The sequence below is a fragment of the Delphinus delphis genome, chromosome 7 (assembly GCF_949987515.2).
Source record: "Delphinus delphis chromosome 7, mDelDel1.2, whole genome shotgun sequence".
Taxonomy (NCBI): domain Eukaryota; kingdom Metazoa; phylum Chordata; class Mammalia; order Artiodactyla; family Delphinidae; genus Delphinus; species Delphinus delphis.
The window spans coordinates 39,203,817-39,221,572 of record NC_082689.1 but is presented as its reverse complement, the minus strand read 5'-3'; the positions used below and the strand labels follow the sequence as shown (position 1 = coordinate 39,221,572).

At 38.0% G+C, this 17,756-nt stretch overlaps 1 protein-coding gene across 1 annotated transcript in view; it reads right to left on the bottom strand.

Annotated features, from left to right (window-relative positions):
• The window catches only part of DNAH7 (dynein axonemal heavy chain 7), a 246,619-nt gene that overhangs the window by 120,732 nt on the left and 108,131 nt on the right, over positions 1-17,756 (bottom strand). Inside the window, exons 28-31 of the mRNA XM_060016382.1 lie at positions 15,914-16,012; positions 11,469-11,717; positions 8,707-8,856; positions 62-244 (exon numbers count right to left, since the gene is read on the bottom strand). Coding sequence (XP_059872365.1) covers positions 62-244; positions 8,707-8,856; positions 11,469-11,717; positions 15,914-16,012 — 681 coding nt within the window. The remainder of the gene's footprint in view (positions 1-61; positions 245-8,706; positions 8,857-11,468; positions 11,718-15,913; positions 16,013-17,756) is intronic.

Here is a 17,756-nt window from a genome sequence, read left to right as displayed (position 1 = left end):
AGCAATAAACGCATTTATAACATTTCAAATTTATAAGCAGATGTGAAAACTGAGCACTTACAGTGGCAGGAGAAGCAACTTCTAAATCCATTGGTTCAAAAATAAGATTCATTTGTGGTGACATTTGGATAATCTCCCCGCTCATCAGACACAGTTTTTTGTTGTCATCCAGCACAGTGTTCATATTCTCAATCCATACTGCATCTACTGGCCCATCAAAAACTAACCATTTCCTGTCTGGCGTCTGGTTCATGCATACGGTGAATAAAGGACAAAAATGGTCATGGAAGGGGAAAAGTTCAATAATATTATTTTACAACTTTAAAATGTAACCCCTAAAACTAACTGCACCATCAAAATGTAAAGGCATCTCTGGAATAAAGTGTGCATACATGTGTGAATATATATATATTCACTAAAGAAGCCTATATATGCCACGGATGAGACAAATATATATAACATCTTAAGATTCCATCTTTTCCAATGTTTCTAAACTCATATATAACATGTTTTAGAGAGTATCATAAGTAAAACAAACATGTAATTGCCAGGGAAAACAATTTTCATTCAGACTGTCTGACTCTAGAGATTCTATTTAGTGTTCATACAGATTAATTACTCTTGTGTGATAAGTCAAGTTTTTTGTTCCCTCCACTGAATGAATTAACATGCACATCCTTCTTGGGCTGAACTGTCTCATGGTGGTACAGGGCATTAATATCAATATAACCTTCACAGTCCCACAATGAGAAACATGAAAATATTTACATATTGTCCAAAATATAGTAAATGTTCAACAAATATTAGCCAGAGGGAGCAAAAACGGATTCTCTTTTCTAGATCCTTATGAAGCAGCCCTTCTGAGGACACAGATGATGCTTTGGTTCCCCTTCAGCAAATGTGAATTTGAGTTGAAGTAGTGAAGGATCTGAATCCACCTTAACACATTCTCATTCCCTGTGACCAAAGGCATTAATCCACAAGACAGTGGGCCTGTCTGGGCTCAAGCCACCCACACCCACACTCAGAAGCTAGCTCTGGCCACGCTCAGGAAGCACGGAAGAGCCTGTTATCTCCGAGATCACCTTCAGAGCAACTTTTCCTCCTGCTGTTGGGTTCCCAGGGCTGCTCATCTTCACTCTAAGAAACACTGCCCTGGAACGGTGAGTTGTTGGGCTGTGCAGTCTGAAAGACCTCACTTTTAATCTGATTCTACTACTTCCCAGCTGTGTGACTTTGGGACAGCTACTTAACTTCCTGGAGACTCAGTATTTACAGGATGTAGTTTCCTGGAAAATATAATGTGTACTGTGTACCTAAGTGTAAAATGGGAGATATCTCATGATTATTTCTTTATAAATAATGTAACAGCATACATTATCTGGAGACTTCACATGTTAAACTGGGCCAGAGGTCATCCACTGTGACAAGAAAGGATCTGAGACATCAAAGGATCTGGGACATCAATGGTCCCAGACCTCTGCCCGCCCCACCTGTGCCCTGAGAGCCAATCCTTACATTATTCATTGCTCAAGCCCCTTCAGGCAATAAAAGCAGAGCTGCAATTTGATGTTTTTCTGTTATTACACTGACTCATGACGGGCTGGTCCTTAAGTAGGTAAAGAGCACCAAATTTAGGATGTATGGTAGTCAGAATAAAGAAAACATTTATATAAAAAAAGACTTAAAACAAATGTCTGTAGCCTAGGCCCCTTTTCCTGTAAGACTAGCCTTAGCAAGCTGTCTCCGTGTAATCACACTCCACGGAGAGTCTGCTAACATACGACAACCAAGTTAACATTTATTGGTCTGTGGACCCTTTTCTGTAACAGTGGGAAGCTGCCACTCAGTAGGGTAAGCCAGGAGGAGGTAAGTTCCCACTCCCCTTCCCAGCAGCCAGCAGCTGGCACACCCTTTACCTCTTCTGCTTTCCACAGGCAGCCGATTCTCTTCCTAACACACTAAAGGGTAAGTGTTGGAATTTGTAAGACATCGTTTTATAAAGGTCTGCAATTTCCTCTCTAAGCACTGGAGTCTATCTAACAATTAGTGGGTGTGACACTGAGAGCTAGCTGAGCAGCAGGGCACAGGAAGAACATTATTGAAGGATTGAAAGGATCACGTTACTCAGATGCTCTCTTTCCTGGGTCACTTAGCCTGGAAAAAGAAGATCAGAAATACTCTCCCCAGTCTTCTTTGCTCCTGCCCTCTCTTCTGTGCATACTGAGGAGAAGATGCCTGCCCTCATGGTCTCTGGCCTCTCTGCAGGCACTAACAGTGCTCTTCACAGAAACACTGCCAGACTGTTCAGTAATGTGTTTTATTTATTTATATATTTTTTAACATCTTTATCAGAGTAAAATTGTTTTACAATGTTGTGTTAGTTGCTGCTGTATAACAAAGTGAATCTGCTATACATATACATATATCCCCATATCTCCTTCCTCTTGCATCTCCCTCCCACTTCCCCTATCCCACCGCTCTAGATGGTCACAAAGCACTGAGCTGATCTCCTTGTGCTATGTGGCTGCTTCCCATTAGCTATCTGTTTTACATTTGGTAGTGTATATATGTCAATGCCACTCTCTCACTTCGTCCCATCTTATCCTTCCCCCTCCCCGTGTCCTCAAGTTCATTCTCTACGTCTGTGTCTTTATTCCTGTCCTGCACCTAGGTCCTTCAGAACCTTTTTTTTTTTAGATTCCATATATGTGTTAGCATATGGTATTTGTTTTTCTCTTTCTGACATACTTCACTCTGTATGACAGTCTCTAGGTCCATCCACCTCACTACAGATAACACAATTTTGTTTCTTATAATGGCTGAGTAATATTCCACTGTATATATGTACCACATCTTCTTTATCCATTCATCTGTCGATGGGCATTTAGGTTGCTTCCATGACCTGGCTACTGTAAACAGTGCTGCAATGAACATTGGGGTGCATGTGTCTTTTTGAATTATGGTTTTCTCTGGGTATATGCCCAGTAGTAGGATTGCTGGATCATAGGGTAATTCTATTTTTATTTTTTAAGGAACTTCCATACTGTTCTCCATAGTGCCGGTATCAATTTACATTCCCACCAACAGTGCAGGAGGGTTCCCTTTTTTCCACACCCTCTCCAGCATTTGTTGTTTGTAGATTTTCTGATGATGCCCATTCTAACTGGTGTGAGGTGGTACCTCATTGTAGTTTTGATTTGCATTTCTCTAATAATTAGTCATATTGAGCAGCTTTTCATGTGCTTCTTGGCCATCTGTATGTCCTCTTTGGAGAAATGTCTATGTAGGTCTTCTGCCCATATTTAGGTTGGGTTACTTGTTTTTTTAATATTGAGCTGCATGAGCTGTTTCTATATTTTGGAGATTAATCCTTTGTCCACTGATTCATTTGCAAATATTTTCTCCCATTCTGAAGGTTGTCTTTTTGTCTTGTTTATGGTTTCCTTTGTTGTGCAAAAGCTTTGAAGTTTCATTAGGTCCCATTTGTTTATTTTTGTTTTTATTTCCGTTTCTCTAGGAGGTGGATCAAAAAAGATCTTGCTGTGATTTATGTCAAAGAGTGTTCTTCCTATGTTTTCCTCTAAGAGTTTTATAGTGTCTGGTCTTACATCTAGGTCTCAAATCCATTTTGAGTTTATTTTTGTGTATGGTGTTAGGGAGTGTTCTAATTTCATCCTTATACATGTAGCTGTCCAGTTTTCCCAGCACCACTTATTGAAGAGACTGTCATTTTTCCATTGTATATTTTTGCCTCCCTTGTCAAAGATAAGGTGCCCATATGTGCGTGGGTTTCTCTCTGGGCTTTCTATCCTGTTCCATTGATCTAAATGTCTGTTTTTGTGCCAGTACCATACTGTCTCGATTACTGCAGCTTTGTAGTATAGTCTGAAGTGAGGGAGCCTGATTCCTCCAGCTCTGTTTTTCTTTCTCAAGATTGTTTTGGCTATTTGGGGTCTTTTGTGTTTCCATACAAATTGTGAAATTTTTTGCTCTAGTTCTGTGAAAAATGCCATTGGTAGCTTGATAGGGATTGCACTGAATCTGTAGATTGCTTTGCATAGTAGAGTCATTTTCACAATGTTGATTCTTCCCATCCAAGAACATGGTATATCTCTTCATCTGTTTGTATCATCTTTAATTTCTTACATCAGTGTCTTATAGTTTTCTGCATACAGGTCTTCTGTCTCCTTAGGTAGGTTTATTCCTAGGTATTTTATTCTTTCTGTTGCAATGGTAAACGGGAGTGTTTCCTTAATTTCTCTTTCAGATTGTTCATTATTAGTGTATAAGAATGCAAGAGATTTCTGCGCATTAATTCTGTATTCTAATACTTTCCCAAATTCATTGATTATCTCTAGTAGTTTTCTGGTAGCATCTTTAGGATTCTCTTTGTATAGTATCATGTCATCTGCAAACAGTGACATTATTACTTCTTCTTTTCTTATTTGGATTCCTTTCATTTCTTTTTCTTCTCTCACTGCTGTGGATAAAACTTCCAAAACTATGTTGAATAAGAGTGGTGAGAGTGGGCAACCTTGTCTTGTTCCTGATCTTAGTGGAAATGGTTTCAGTTTTTCACCATTGAGAACAATGTTGGCTCTGGGTTTGTTGTATATGGCCTTTATTATGTTGAGGTAAGTTCCCTCTATGCCTACTTTCTGGAGAGTTTTTATCATAAGTCAGTGTTGAATTCTGTCGAAAGCTTTTTCTGCATCTATTGAGATGATCATATGGTTTTTCTCCTTCAGTTTGTTAATATGGATTATCACATTGATTGATTTGGGCATATTGAAGAATCCTTGCAATCCTGGGATAAACGCAACTTGATCATGGTGCATGATGCTTTTAATGTGCTGCTGGATTCTGTTTCCTAGTATTTTGTTGAGGATTTTTGCATCTATGTTCATCAGTGATATTAGTCTGCAGTTTTCTCTTGTTGTGACAGTTTTTCTGGTTTTGGTATCAGGGTGATGGTGGCCTGGTAGAATGAGTTTGGGAGTGTTCTTCCCTCTGCTATATTTTGGAAGAGTTTGAGAAGGATGGGTGTTAGCTCTTCTCTAAATGTTTGATAGAATTCACCTGTGAAGCCATCTGATCCTGGGCTTTTGTTTGCTGGAAGATTTTTAATCCCAGTTTCAATTTCAGTGCTTGTGATTGGTCTGTTTATATTTTCTATTTCTTCCTGGTTCAGTCTCGGAAGGTTGTGTTTTTCTAAGAATTTGTCCATTTATTCCAGGTTGTCTATTTTATTGGCATAGAGTTGCCTGTAGTAATCTCTCATGATCCTTTGTATTTCTGCAGTGTCAGTTGTTACTTCTCCTTTTTCATTTCTAAGTCTGTTGACTTGAGCCTTCTCCCTTTTTTTCTTGATGAGTCTGGCTAATAATGATTTATCAATTTTGTTTATCTTTTCAAAGAACCAGCTTTTAGTTTTATTGATCTTTGCTATCGTTTCCTTCATTTCTTTTTCATTTATTTCAGATCTGATCTTTATGATTCCTTTCCTTCTTCTAACTTTGGGGATGTTTTGGTCTTCTTTCTCTAATTGCTTTACGCATAAGGTTAGGTTGTTTATTTGAGATGTTTCTTATTTCTTGAGGTAGGATTCTAGTGCTATAAACTTCCCTTTTAGACCTGCTTTTGCTGCATCCCATAGGTTTTGGGTCATCGTGTTTTCATTGTCAACAATTTCATTTCATTTCATTTGTTTCTAGGTATATTTTGATTTCCTCTTTGATTTCTTCAGTGATCTCTTGGTTATTTAGTAGTGTTTTGTTTAGCCTCCATATGTTTGTATTTTTTACAGATTTTTTCCTGTAATTGATATCTAGTCTCATAGCATTATGGTCAGAGAAGATACTTGATACGACTTCAATTTTCTTAAATTTACCAACGCTTGATTTGTGACCCATGATAGGATCTCTCCTGGAGAATGTTCCATGAGCACTTGAGAAGAAAGTGTATTCTATTGTTTTTGGATGGAATGTTCTGTAAATGTCAATTAAGTCCATCTTGTTTAATGTATCATTTAAAGCTTGTGTTTCCTTATTTATTTTCATTTTGGATGATCTGTCCATTGGGGAAAGTGGGGTGCTAACACCCCCTACTATGGTTGTGCTACTGTCAATTTCCCCTTTTATGGATGTTAGCATTTGCCTTATGTATTGAGGGGCTCCTATGTTGGGTGCATAAATATTTACAATTGTTATAGCTTCTTCTTGGATTGATCCCTTGATCATTATGTAGTGTCCTTCTTTGTCTCTTGTAATAGTCTTTATTTTAAAGACTATTTTATCTGATATGAGAATTGCTACTCCAACTTTCGATTTCCATTTGCATGGAATATCTTTTTCCATCCCCTCACTTTCAGTCTGTATGTGTCCCTAGGTCTGATGTGGGTCTCTTGTAGATAGTATATATATGGGTCTTGTTTTTGTATCCATTCAGTCAGTCTATGTCTTTTGGTTGGAGCATTTAATCCATTTACACTTAAGGTAGTTATTGACATGTACGTTCCTATTACCATTTTCTTAACTGTTTTGGGTTTGTTTCTGTAGGTCTCTTCCTTCTCTTGTGTTTCTTGCCTAGAGTAGTTCCTTTAGCATTTGTTGTAAAGCTGGTTTGGTGGTGTTGAATTGTCTTAGCTTTTGCTTGTCTGTAAGTCTGAATGAGATCCTTGCTGGGTAGAGTAACCTTGGTTGTAGGTTTTTCCCTTTCACCACTTTAAATATGTCCTGCCACACCCTTCTGGCTTGCAGAGTTTCTGCTGAAAGATCAGCTGTTAACCTTATGGGGATTGCCTTGTATGTTATTTGTTGCTTTTCCCTTGCTGCCTTAAAAATATTTTCTTTGTATTTAATTTTTGATACTTTCATTAATATGTGTCTTGGCATGTTTCTCCTTGGATTTATCCTGTATGGGACTCTCTGCACTTCCTGGACTTGATTGACTATTTCCTTTCCCATGTTACAGAAGTTTTCAACTATAATCTCTTCAAATATTTTCTCAGTCCCTTTTTCTCTTCTTCTTCTGGGACCCTTATAACTCAAATGTTGGTACGTTTAATGTTGTCCCAGAGGTCACTGAGACTGTCCTCAAGTCTTTTCATTCTTTTTTCTTTATTCTGCTCTGCAGTAGTTATTTCCACTATTTTATCTTTCAGGTCACTTATCCGTTCTTCTGCCTCAGTTATTCTGCTATTGATTCCTTCTAGAGAATTTTTCATTTCATTTATTGTGTTGTTTATCATTGTTTGTTTGCTCTTTAGTTCTTCTAGGTCTTTGTTAAACGTTTCTTGTATTTTCTCTCTTCTACTTCCAAGATTTTGGATCATCTTTACTGTCATTACTCTGAATTCTTTTTCAGGTAGACTGCCTATTTCCTCTCCATTTGTTTGGTCTGGTGGGTTTTTACCTTGCTCCTTCATCTGCTGTTTGTTTCTCTGTCTTCTCATTTTGCTTAACTTATTGTGTGTGGGGTCTCCTTTTCGCAGGCTGCAGGTTCGTAGTTCCCGCTGTTTTTGGCATCAGCCCCCAGTGGGTAAGGGTGGTTCAGTGGGTTGTGTTGGCTTCCTGGTGGAGGGGCCTGGTGCCTGTGTTCTGGTGGATGAGGCTGGGTCTTGTCTTTCTGGTGGGCAGAACCATGTCCGGTGGTAGTTTTGGGGTGTCTGTGACCTTATTATGATTTTAGGCAGCCTCTCTGCTAATGGGTGGGGTCGTGTTCCTGTCTCGCTAGTTGTTTGGCATAGGGTGCCCAGCACTGTAGCTTGCTGGTCATTGAGTGGAGCTGGGTCTTAGTGTTGAGATGGAGATCTCTGGGAGAGCTTTCGCCACTTGATATTATGTGGGGCCGGGAGGTCTCTGGTGGACCAATATCCTGAATTTGGCTCTCCTGCCTCAGAGGCTCAGGCCTGACACCTGGCCGGAGCACCAAGACCCTGTCAGCCACATGGCTCAGAAGAAAAGGGAGAAAAAAACAAAAAGAAAGAAAGAAAAATATATAAAATAAAATAAAGTTACTAAGGTGAAAAAAATTTTTAAATATTAAAAATAAAAAAAGAAAGAAGAGAGCAACCAAACCAAAAAACAAATCCACCAATGTAACAAACGTTAAAAACTGTCCTTAAAAACAAAAACCGGACAGACAGAACCGTAAGACAAATGGTAAAAGCAAAGCATATGCCTGGCACAGTATTAGATGCTCAAGATACAGGAGTGAACGAGAGAGATGATGTACTTTGGCCTCCTGAAGCTTATATCCAGTTGTATTTATATCAAGCAGGGCATAAAATTTCCTTGTCTCAACTCTCTCATCTGTGGAGGGAGAAGAGACAGGCACCACGCCCCACTCACTGCCCTCGTGAGGGTCTCGTCCCGGCACGTGTAGCGCAAGGGTGGCGTACCTAGTGCCCACAGGCCTGTCTCCTTGCGGCATCTGGGAGGTAAAAGGGGGCCACTTTACCTCCCAGCGGGAAACTCAGCGCTCCCGCCCCCAGCCGAGGAACCGGCAGTTTAAAGGCCATGGGCACACGGAGGCGAAGGATGCGGGGGCTTGGCTCAGACACTGCCTGGGGCGGCGGCCGGCGCCTCAAGGATCCCAGTAATGTGTTTTAAATAAGTACCTTGAGCTACAAATACAAATGTTTACTTGAAACAACTGAAAAAACTCATAACTCTCATAGCATGGAGAAGTGTTAGCACTTACCGATGAAGCAGCAAATGCTCTAAAACTGACAGCGAGGATCCCGTCGGACCACTCATGGGACACTAAATCAAACTGCCCATACAGCTGACCCATGGTGACAGACTTAGGATTTAAAACAGTGATCTGAACCTTGTTTTCTTCCATTAACCCCTTAATAGAAAAAAAAAAAAAGATTATTTATTTATTTAAAAGACTACTAATACTGTCATTATTCATGGAAAACATGACTGGGCACGTAGAAAATCCTAAAGACTACACAAAAACTACCAGAAGTAAAGAGTTCATTTAACAAGGCTGCAGCAAACAAAGTCATTATACAAAAATTGATTGTATTTTCTATAATGCCAATGAACAACTGAAAAATAAAATTTAAAAATACCATTTACAATAGGATTTAAGAACTCATAGGATACTTAGGAATAAAGTACCAAATGTTGGTCAAAAGCATATACTATTTACTATTGATAGATCAACAGGTTACATGTTCTTTTCTGCTTTTCTTTACAAACCTTAAAAATGTTAACACCATTCTAAGCTCACTGGCACCACAAAAACAGGCTTTGGGCTGAAGTTGGCCCATGGGCTGTAAGTGGTTGATTCTTACTACAAAACATTCTCTGAGATAAAATTAAATGATTTAAATATAGGCAAATATGTACCATTCTCACGTTGTGAAAAAATTAATATTGGTAAGCTGATAGTTTCCACCAGAACCTTGAAAGCTGGTATATGGAATTAATAAGAGATGTTAATACCCTTGGGGCATAGGCTTTTTTATGTTTTTAATTAATAGACTTTATTTGTTTAGAGTAGCTTTGGGTTTACAGAAAAATTAAACAGAAAATATAGAGAGATTCACATATATTCCCTCCATCTTCCCGCCACTCACACACAGTTTCCCCTACTATTAAAGCCTCGCATTGGTGTGGTACATTGTTATGATTCCTCAATTCCTCAGTTCCTCTGCTGATATGGATTCTTTCTTAGTAACTAAAGCCCATGGTTTACATTAAGGTTTACTCTCTGCGTTGGACACTTCTATGGATTTTGCCAAATACATAATGTCATGTATCCACCATTACAATATATACAGAATAGCTCCCCACCCTAAAAATCACCTGTGCTCTACTTATTCACAATCATTTCTTTTTTATATCACATAATAAGTTCAACTTATAACAGAACAAGTCCAACTCTTTCCCACACTGCTTTCTGCCCACCACCACTGGAGCTTGGGACATGAAGTACCAAACTGAAGAAAACATGTGGCAATAATAATGTGAAGCAGTAAAAAAAAAAAAAAAAAAAAAAAGCTCAAGGTCTGTGTTTTCTTCTCTGTGCCCAGAAGGGAATAACGATGTGTCATCCTTAATTCAGAAGCATGGGAAAGTTCTATCATCTTAGTCAGAACAAAGTTGCTGCCATTAAAGCAACGTGTTTGTCCCAAATGCAACAAAGCTAGTGTGAAGCTACAGCTTGCAAGCAGTGGCTATGGAGCCTTGCCCCTTTTACATTACCACAATGTCACTCTTAGAATTTCCTGATAATGAATCACTTTCGGGCTTTATATTGGACCAGAATACATGCTCATACCTTCATCTTCTTTCATCTTTGAGTGGCACACCACATTTGGCTCTTTTAGAGACTTATTTTTTATAGCAAAAAATTCGCCCCTATAACAATAAAATAACAAAATAGCAAAAATGCAAACAAAAACTGAGGAAAGCAAGGCAGGAAGGATAAAGGGAAAGGAAGGGAGGCGAAGAAAGGAAACAGCATGAAAGGATAAAACCATAAAGGAACAGATGACAGAAATAAGTACGTATCAGTTTGTTTGATAATAAATACAATCGAAGTAAAATTTCCCTATGAGAAGATAAAGGCCATCAAATCGGAGAAAATAAAAGTTAAAACGAATTACTCTCCATAAAAAAGTAAATCACAGTGACAGCCAGAGTCACAATTAAAGACATGGGCAAATATATATGCAAGGAGAAAGCAGGGGTTGCAATACTGAAATTAGACACAGGGGATCCAAGGCAGATAATACAAGTAGATAATTTTATACTGGCTGAAGGGAGGCTCCACAATGAAGATGTAATGATCACGAATCCCATTTGGCTACAAACACTGAAATATATGAAGCAAGAGCTCTTTGAAATACAAGGGTAAGTAGACAGAAATGCAATATTAGTTGGAGAATTTAAAACAGCCTCACTCCTTTAGCCTATCAAAGTAGACCAAACTGAGATGTGTAGGACAGGAATTTTGAATAATATAATCATCATTATTTACTATACTTACATATGCATGTATTATATAATGTATGCGCATGCTCGCGCGCACGCGCGCGCGCGCACACACACACACACACACACACTTCAGTTCAGTACCACTAGCAGCCACTAACAAGTTTGCATTACAAATCTAAACACCAAGAAAATAAAAACTACTCTCTTAAGAAAGTATAAAAGAGAAAACTGTCAGGTTTTTTCATGTCTTCAGACTTTGTTCTCTAATGAATGTGTTATCTTTACGATTAAACTCTTTAAAAAAAAGAAACAAAAGGGCTAGAGGCAAATCTGTGGCATACCCTTTGTATACTGAACTTCCTACTTGCTTTGTATTACTTTTCTAATTTTATTTCCTCTGTATTTTTATAAGTTTAAGTTGCTGCATTAAAGTACCCTTTTAAATAACCATACATTCTATCTTGCACAAAGCTGATTATCAATAAATTAATGCATTAATAACACACTTACCTTTTCACATAGATCATTTAGTGCTCCAGCTAAGACGCGATATGCACTGGTTTTTCCTCCAAATGGTTCTCCAACAATCATAAAGCCATGACGCACGATCATCATTTCATATATCTGAAGAATCTTCTCAGAAAAGAAGCTGGTCATTTGCAAATTCATGGAGTCACAGTTGTCTTTGATGGCTCCCAGCAAATCATTGTAATCTGGTTTTGGTAATTTCACCCCAGGAAACAAATCTGAAGTAATTCCCTAATGATAGATGATTTGGGGATTTACATTATCTATCTATACATTCTCATATTCTCTGTGTCTTTCTATATATGTATGTATATGTGTATATGTATATATACATATATATATAGACATATAGACATACATAAACTTGATAAAATTTCTCACATCCTTGTATTTAACGTTGATGGAAATAAAGCCTTTGAGTAATAGTCCAGTATTTTCAACAGCTTCATAGAGGTATGACTGACATACAATCAACTGTTTATATTTAAAGGGTACAATTTGATAAGTGAAACCACCAACTCAATGAAGATAGTCAACATACCAGTCACAGCCACAAGTCTCCTTGTGGCCTTTTCTCCTCTCCTTGCCACCTCCTGTCTCCATCCCCAGACAACCAACAAACACTGATTTGCTTTCTGTTACTATTTTTACTTGCATTATCTAGAAATTATTACGGGTGAAATTACACATTACAGGTACTACTTTATTTTTTGTCTGGCTTCTTTCACTTTGCATAAAGATTTGGAAATTCACACCTTTCACAGCATATATCAATAGCCCATTGTATTGAAGTGTTCCACTGTATTGAGGTGCCAGTTTTTAAATCCATTTTCCTGTTGATGGACATTTTCATTGTTTCCAGTTTGGGAAATAAATAAAGCTACTATAAACATGTATATACAAGTCTTTGTATGGACAAATGCTTTCATTTCTCTCGGGCGAATAATGAGGAGTGGAATACCTGGATAGTACGGTGAGTGTGTATTTACCGTTTTAAGAAACTGTCTGCTTTCCAAGGTTGTTGTATTATTATGTTACATCTCCCCAAGCAGTGTATGAGAGTTTCAATATTTGATATGGTCAGTCTTCTTAATTTTAGCCATAGTAACAAGTAACAGTATCTTGTTGTGGCTTCAATTTGCATTTCCCAAAGATTAACATTTTTTGCATGTACTTGTGTGCCATATGTATATCTTCTTTAGTGAAATGTCTGTTCAAATCTTTTGCCTATTTTTAATCAGTTTATTTTCTTCACGGTAAGTTTTGACCATTCTTTAAATATTCTGCATACAAATCCTTCATCATACATCTAATATGCAAATTTTTTTCTAGTCTCTAGCTTGTCTTTCATTCTCTTACCAGTGTATTTCAAAGAGCAAACTTTTAAATTTTGATGAGTCTATTTTATGAATTTATTGTTTCATGCATTGTGCTTTCGGTGTTGTATTTAAGAAATTTTTGCCTATTCCAAATTCACAAGGGATTTCTCTTGTTTTCCTCCAGAGATGTTGCAGTTTTACATCTTTTTAAGTTAAAAAGTTAGAGGATGAACACGATCTGATTTGAAGGCTTATTATAAAGATGGGGTCACATTAGTATAGTCACACAAATGTATCAATGGAACAGAATAGGGAGACCAGAAATAGACCCACACATATGTGAACAACTCATTCTCAACAAAGACTCAAAGGCAATCCCGTAGAGAAAAGATTAAAAAAATAGTCTTGAGCAAATTATGCTAGAGTACCTGGATTTGTCAAAATAATGAACTTCCAACCATGCCTCATACCATATACAAAAATTAGTTCGATGGTATTTTAATCATTGTAGTGGGTAGTATGTTAATCAGCTTAGCTTCCCTCAAAAATGTATGTGCACCTGGAACCTCAGAATGTCCCCTTATTTGGAAATAAGATCTTTGCAGATGTAATTAGATAAGATGAGATCATACAGGAGCCCAACTCCAGTGATTGGTGTCTTTATAACAGAAAGGAGAGGAAGACACAGACACAACGACACCCAGGGAAGAAGGCCATCTAGTGGTGGGGACAGAGACTGAAGTAATGACAAGCCGAGGAACATCAAAGATCACCAGTAGCCATCAGAAGCCAAGAAGAAACAAGGAAGGATTCTTTCCTAAAGGCTTCAGAGGGAACCAACACCTTCGTTCAGGCTCTTATCCTCCAGAACTGTGAGAAAATCAATTTCTATTGTTTTAAGCCACCAGGTTTGTGGTACTTTGTTATGGCAGCTTTAGGAAACGAATACAATCATATAATGTATGATTGGAAAGAATTATACTTCCATATTTAGCGCATATGAATATACAGAGTTGATTTCAAGGTCTAAGAAACATCCCTTTATAAACTGCTAAGGCTTTTTCATAAGTATTATAGCAACCTATGTGAGAGCTACAACTATTCATTTTACTCTGAAGATAAAAGTGAAAATTCAGAAGAGCTTAATATGAAAGCATACATTCAAGCTATACCTTAGAACTGACAAACTACCAGTTTAATCACCTCTAAATTTAATCCTTTAAATCCTGTTATGGATAAACTGATCCCAGTTCACTGGAGCAGTAAGTTTCCTTGGGGCAAAGGAGAGAAAAAGGCAATGCAGTAGGGTCTTTAAGATCACTCTGCAGCCTAGCTGAGTGGCTGGAACCCCCTCTCCCTCATATACTGGCCATGAATACAAGTTACTTATGATCTCTGTGCCGCAGTTACACCACGTGTAAAATGGGGATAACAAGAGCACCTGCCCCGTTAGCTGCTTATGAGTATTAAATAAGTTGCTATTCATAAAACTCTTAGAATAAGGTCTGGTCCATTGTGAATGCATAGTGTTTGCTAAGTAAACAAAAATATCTTCTCAGATTGTTCAAATTATTTATGGTTAACCTTGAAAGAAGCAGATAATTCCAGATCATATCTGGTAGTCAGTAGTTCTCAGCAAAGACCAGTTCCCTTCACTCTCCCGCCAGGTAGAGAGTTGGGAATATGTGGAGCTGTCCTTCTGGTTCTCACACTGGGAGAGTCCAGAGACACTGGGGGAGGAGGGATGCCAAGTGTTCTGCAGCGTATGGGACAGTCTCTCACAACACGGAACTGTCCTATTTGAAAATGCCAGTTGCGCTCCATTTAAGAAATATTGTTCTTAATATTATTCAATAAATGTTCACTGAATGAATACACAGCTGCATAAGAATACAACTAGGTGAGGTATACTTCCACTTTATAAAAATAAATATAGCTTTTACTCCTGGAAAATCTGTACAGTGTACTAGTACCAAAGAAACTGAGGGAAATTTTTAAGAAGAAAATTTGAAACTATTCCTTGTAGATTTGATCTGCAAAACATTAGCACTGTCAACTCTAAATACTAAGGGAAGTCCCTTTCAGAGTGATGAAACATGGTTGCTGTGGATAGCTAACGACACTGGACCACACTACAGTGGCAGTGTCACGTCTCCACCCTCCCCATGACAGCCTTACGACTTCAGTCTTTACACTTTGGAAGCTAACTGCCCATACCTCAAGGCAGCACAAGAGAGATCAACATCTACCATGTGTCAGCAGCCCGCGCCCAAGCCCTCCCCCAATTTCTTCTACCTGAGAATGGGAAAAGGAAAAGAATGATATCACATGACAAAACAGGAACTTTAACCATCATTCTAATAGCTCTTCTCAACTACTTATAATTTAATTGTTAAAATGCAACAAGATGATTAAGCCTAGTTCTTAAATTATCCTGAAAAAAGAATTTCATAAAACCCATGGTACTCTTCTAAAGAAATTAAGCTTATTTTTTTTTTATTTCTCCAATCATTAATTTGACAAACATTTACCAAGTATCCATTCTGTGCAAGGGATTCAGTGATGTGTTAGACCAATTACTTTCCTCCACGGAGGAAATTTTGGTGAAATTTATAAGCAAACATGTTTTGTAACTTTTGTGTACTTATTATATTCTGCAGAAAAGGTGAAACTTAAAAATCCCAAGTTGTTAAAAGTTATCCAGGGGGCTTCCCTGGTGGCGCAGTGGTTGAGAGTCCGCCTGCCGATGCAGGGGACACGGGTTCAGTGCCCCAGTCCGGGAAGATCCCACATGCCGTGAAGCGGCTGGGCCTGTGAGCCATGGTCACTGAGCCTGCGCATCCGGAGCCTGTGCTCCGCAACGGGAGAGGCCACGACAGTGAGAGGCCCGCATATCGCAAAAAAAAAAAAAAAGAAAGAGTAAAAAGTTATCCAAAACAACAAAGCTAGCTAACACACTTCAAATAAAACAGAATGATCTATGTTTTTCTTTGCCATATCATCGTTTTCTGTAGTGGAAGTTTCTCACAGGGAGTTGCAACCATGGACGCTTGGATAAATACATTATTAGAAGAGTTTTGATACATTGTAATAATAAAATGTTCTTACCTCAAAGAGTGGTAAATCATGGGATAAAAATTTTGGTAGATTTACATCAATAATAGATCTAAGCAGAAGAATTTCTTCATTTTCATTTGGATATTTCAGCTGAAAGAAAATATGCTCATAATGATATCTGCAGCTATTAACTGCACCCCCTACATGTTCACACACACACACACATGAACACCAGGCCCCAGAGGCAATTTAAGCCCATGCAAAAGTGTTGTTCTTACTTATTTTCATTTAATTGGACTGTTATTAATTTTAGAAACTGATGATTATACTTGGTGAATTTTCTACCAGTTTATAATGAAAACTTAAGTTGAACTGACTACTTTTTCACAGATGCCCTGGGTAAGAAGCTATTGGCCATGAATTCCATATAGTTTGGGAGCTGCCGTTGCCTCTATATTGGGTAAGAGCTCGCTTGTCCTATGCATTCAAGACCAGCAGTGGGTTGGTAAAGTGAAAATAATCATTAAAGATGGGCAATCATTTTTAAAAGATGCACTTACATTTAAAACATATAAACATTTACTCACTCTGCCCATATTTTGGTGCCAAGACCTTTTCTCTGAGGGTAGAGTTTTGGACCATTTTTCTTGTTGGAAAAAAAAACGCATCAGTAATGAATCAGCTGCTCTATCCAGTTTTGTTGTGTTTTGGTTTTGTGTTTTAAAGATGATCATGCTCTTCAGAGATACTTGCGAGACAATCTAAGTGTAGCATCCTTAAGATTTTTAAGGTTTTTTCCCAGTTGTATTCACTTTTCTTATCCATACCTAATTCAAAGTCATTTTTTTTTTAGCATTTCGTCTTTACTGAGTCTTTCTTAAACAATGAACTTAGTTTTCATAAGAACAAAACTCTTCTTTTCATGCTCATATACCATCAATTTCATTGACAATTAATTAAATGACATAACGACAGTAACATGTCCGACTGGCTTCAGGGAGTTTTGGGAACAAGCCACCTGACTCTGGGTGAGGAACAGTTCATCGGATAGAAGGTGGGAGGGCAGAGCAGCACGCTGCCTGCCGGCTGCAGGCTTAGTACCAGCGCGCTTGAGTGTGATCCCCAGGCAGAGTGGAGAGGGCTCGTTAATACACTAAGTCACTTAAGTAGAAGGTGCTTCAGAAAACTTATGTTAAATTCTAAAAAATCTGTGGTAAACCCAGAATTTACTAAAAAATCTGGTTGAACCCTCAACTTGTTGCTCATGTCCATAAGATGGTTCAATAATTCACAAAAAAATCTGAACTCAGAACTATTTCTCCCAGCTTCTATCCTTTATTCAACATCTTACTCCAAAGTTTCTCCTACCATCATGCATTTAGTTTTCCAGAATCCTCTTCTTTTTCTCTAGAATCTTTCTAATAAATCCCATGCTCCTACTTAACTGGCTTTAACCTTACAAAGGCAGTGATGCCTGGCAATCAAGGTTAGCTGTCTCTAAATTTCCAGGGCCTCCAAAGCCAAAGCTAGTCCTATTCATATGGACTTTGGATCAACCTAACCACATGTAAATTATGAAGTGTCAGAAGTCTCTTTTGTTATCTGAGAGGCTATCATCTTAAAGCAAATGTTTAAATTGATTTTTGATATAATAGAAACAAACTTCAAAATATTCAAGCCAACACAGTCAACAATTTTCAATTAGCTTTTGACAAAGAATGATAGGATTCATTTGCTGCATAACTTTAATAGCTCAATTCCATAGTCAAGATGTCAGTGATGACATATACTAGGACAATGCATTTTCTTTCCCATTATCTGACCACAATGTAATCATGACATGCCAGGTTAATACAAATTGTTGCTTCTAGTTGCATTTGTTTATTACCAAAAA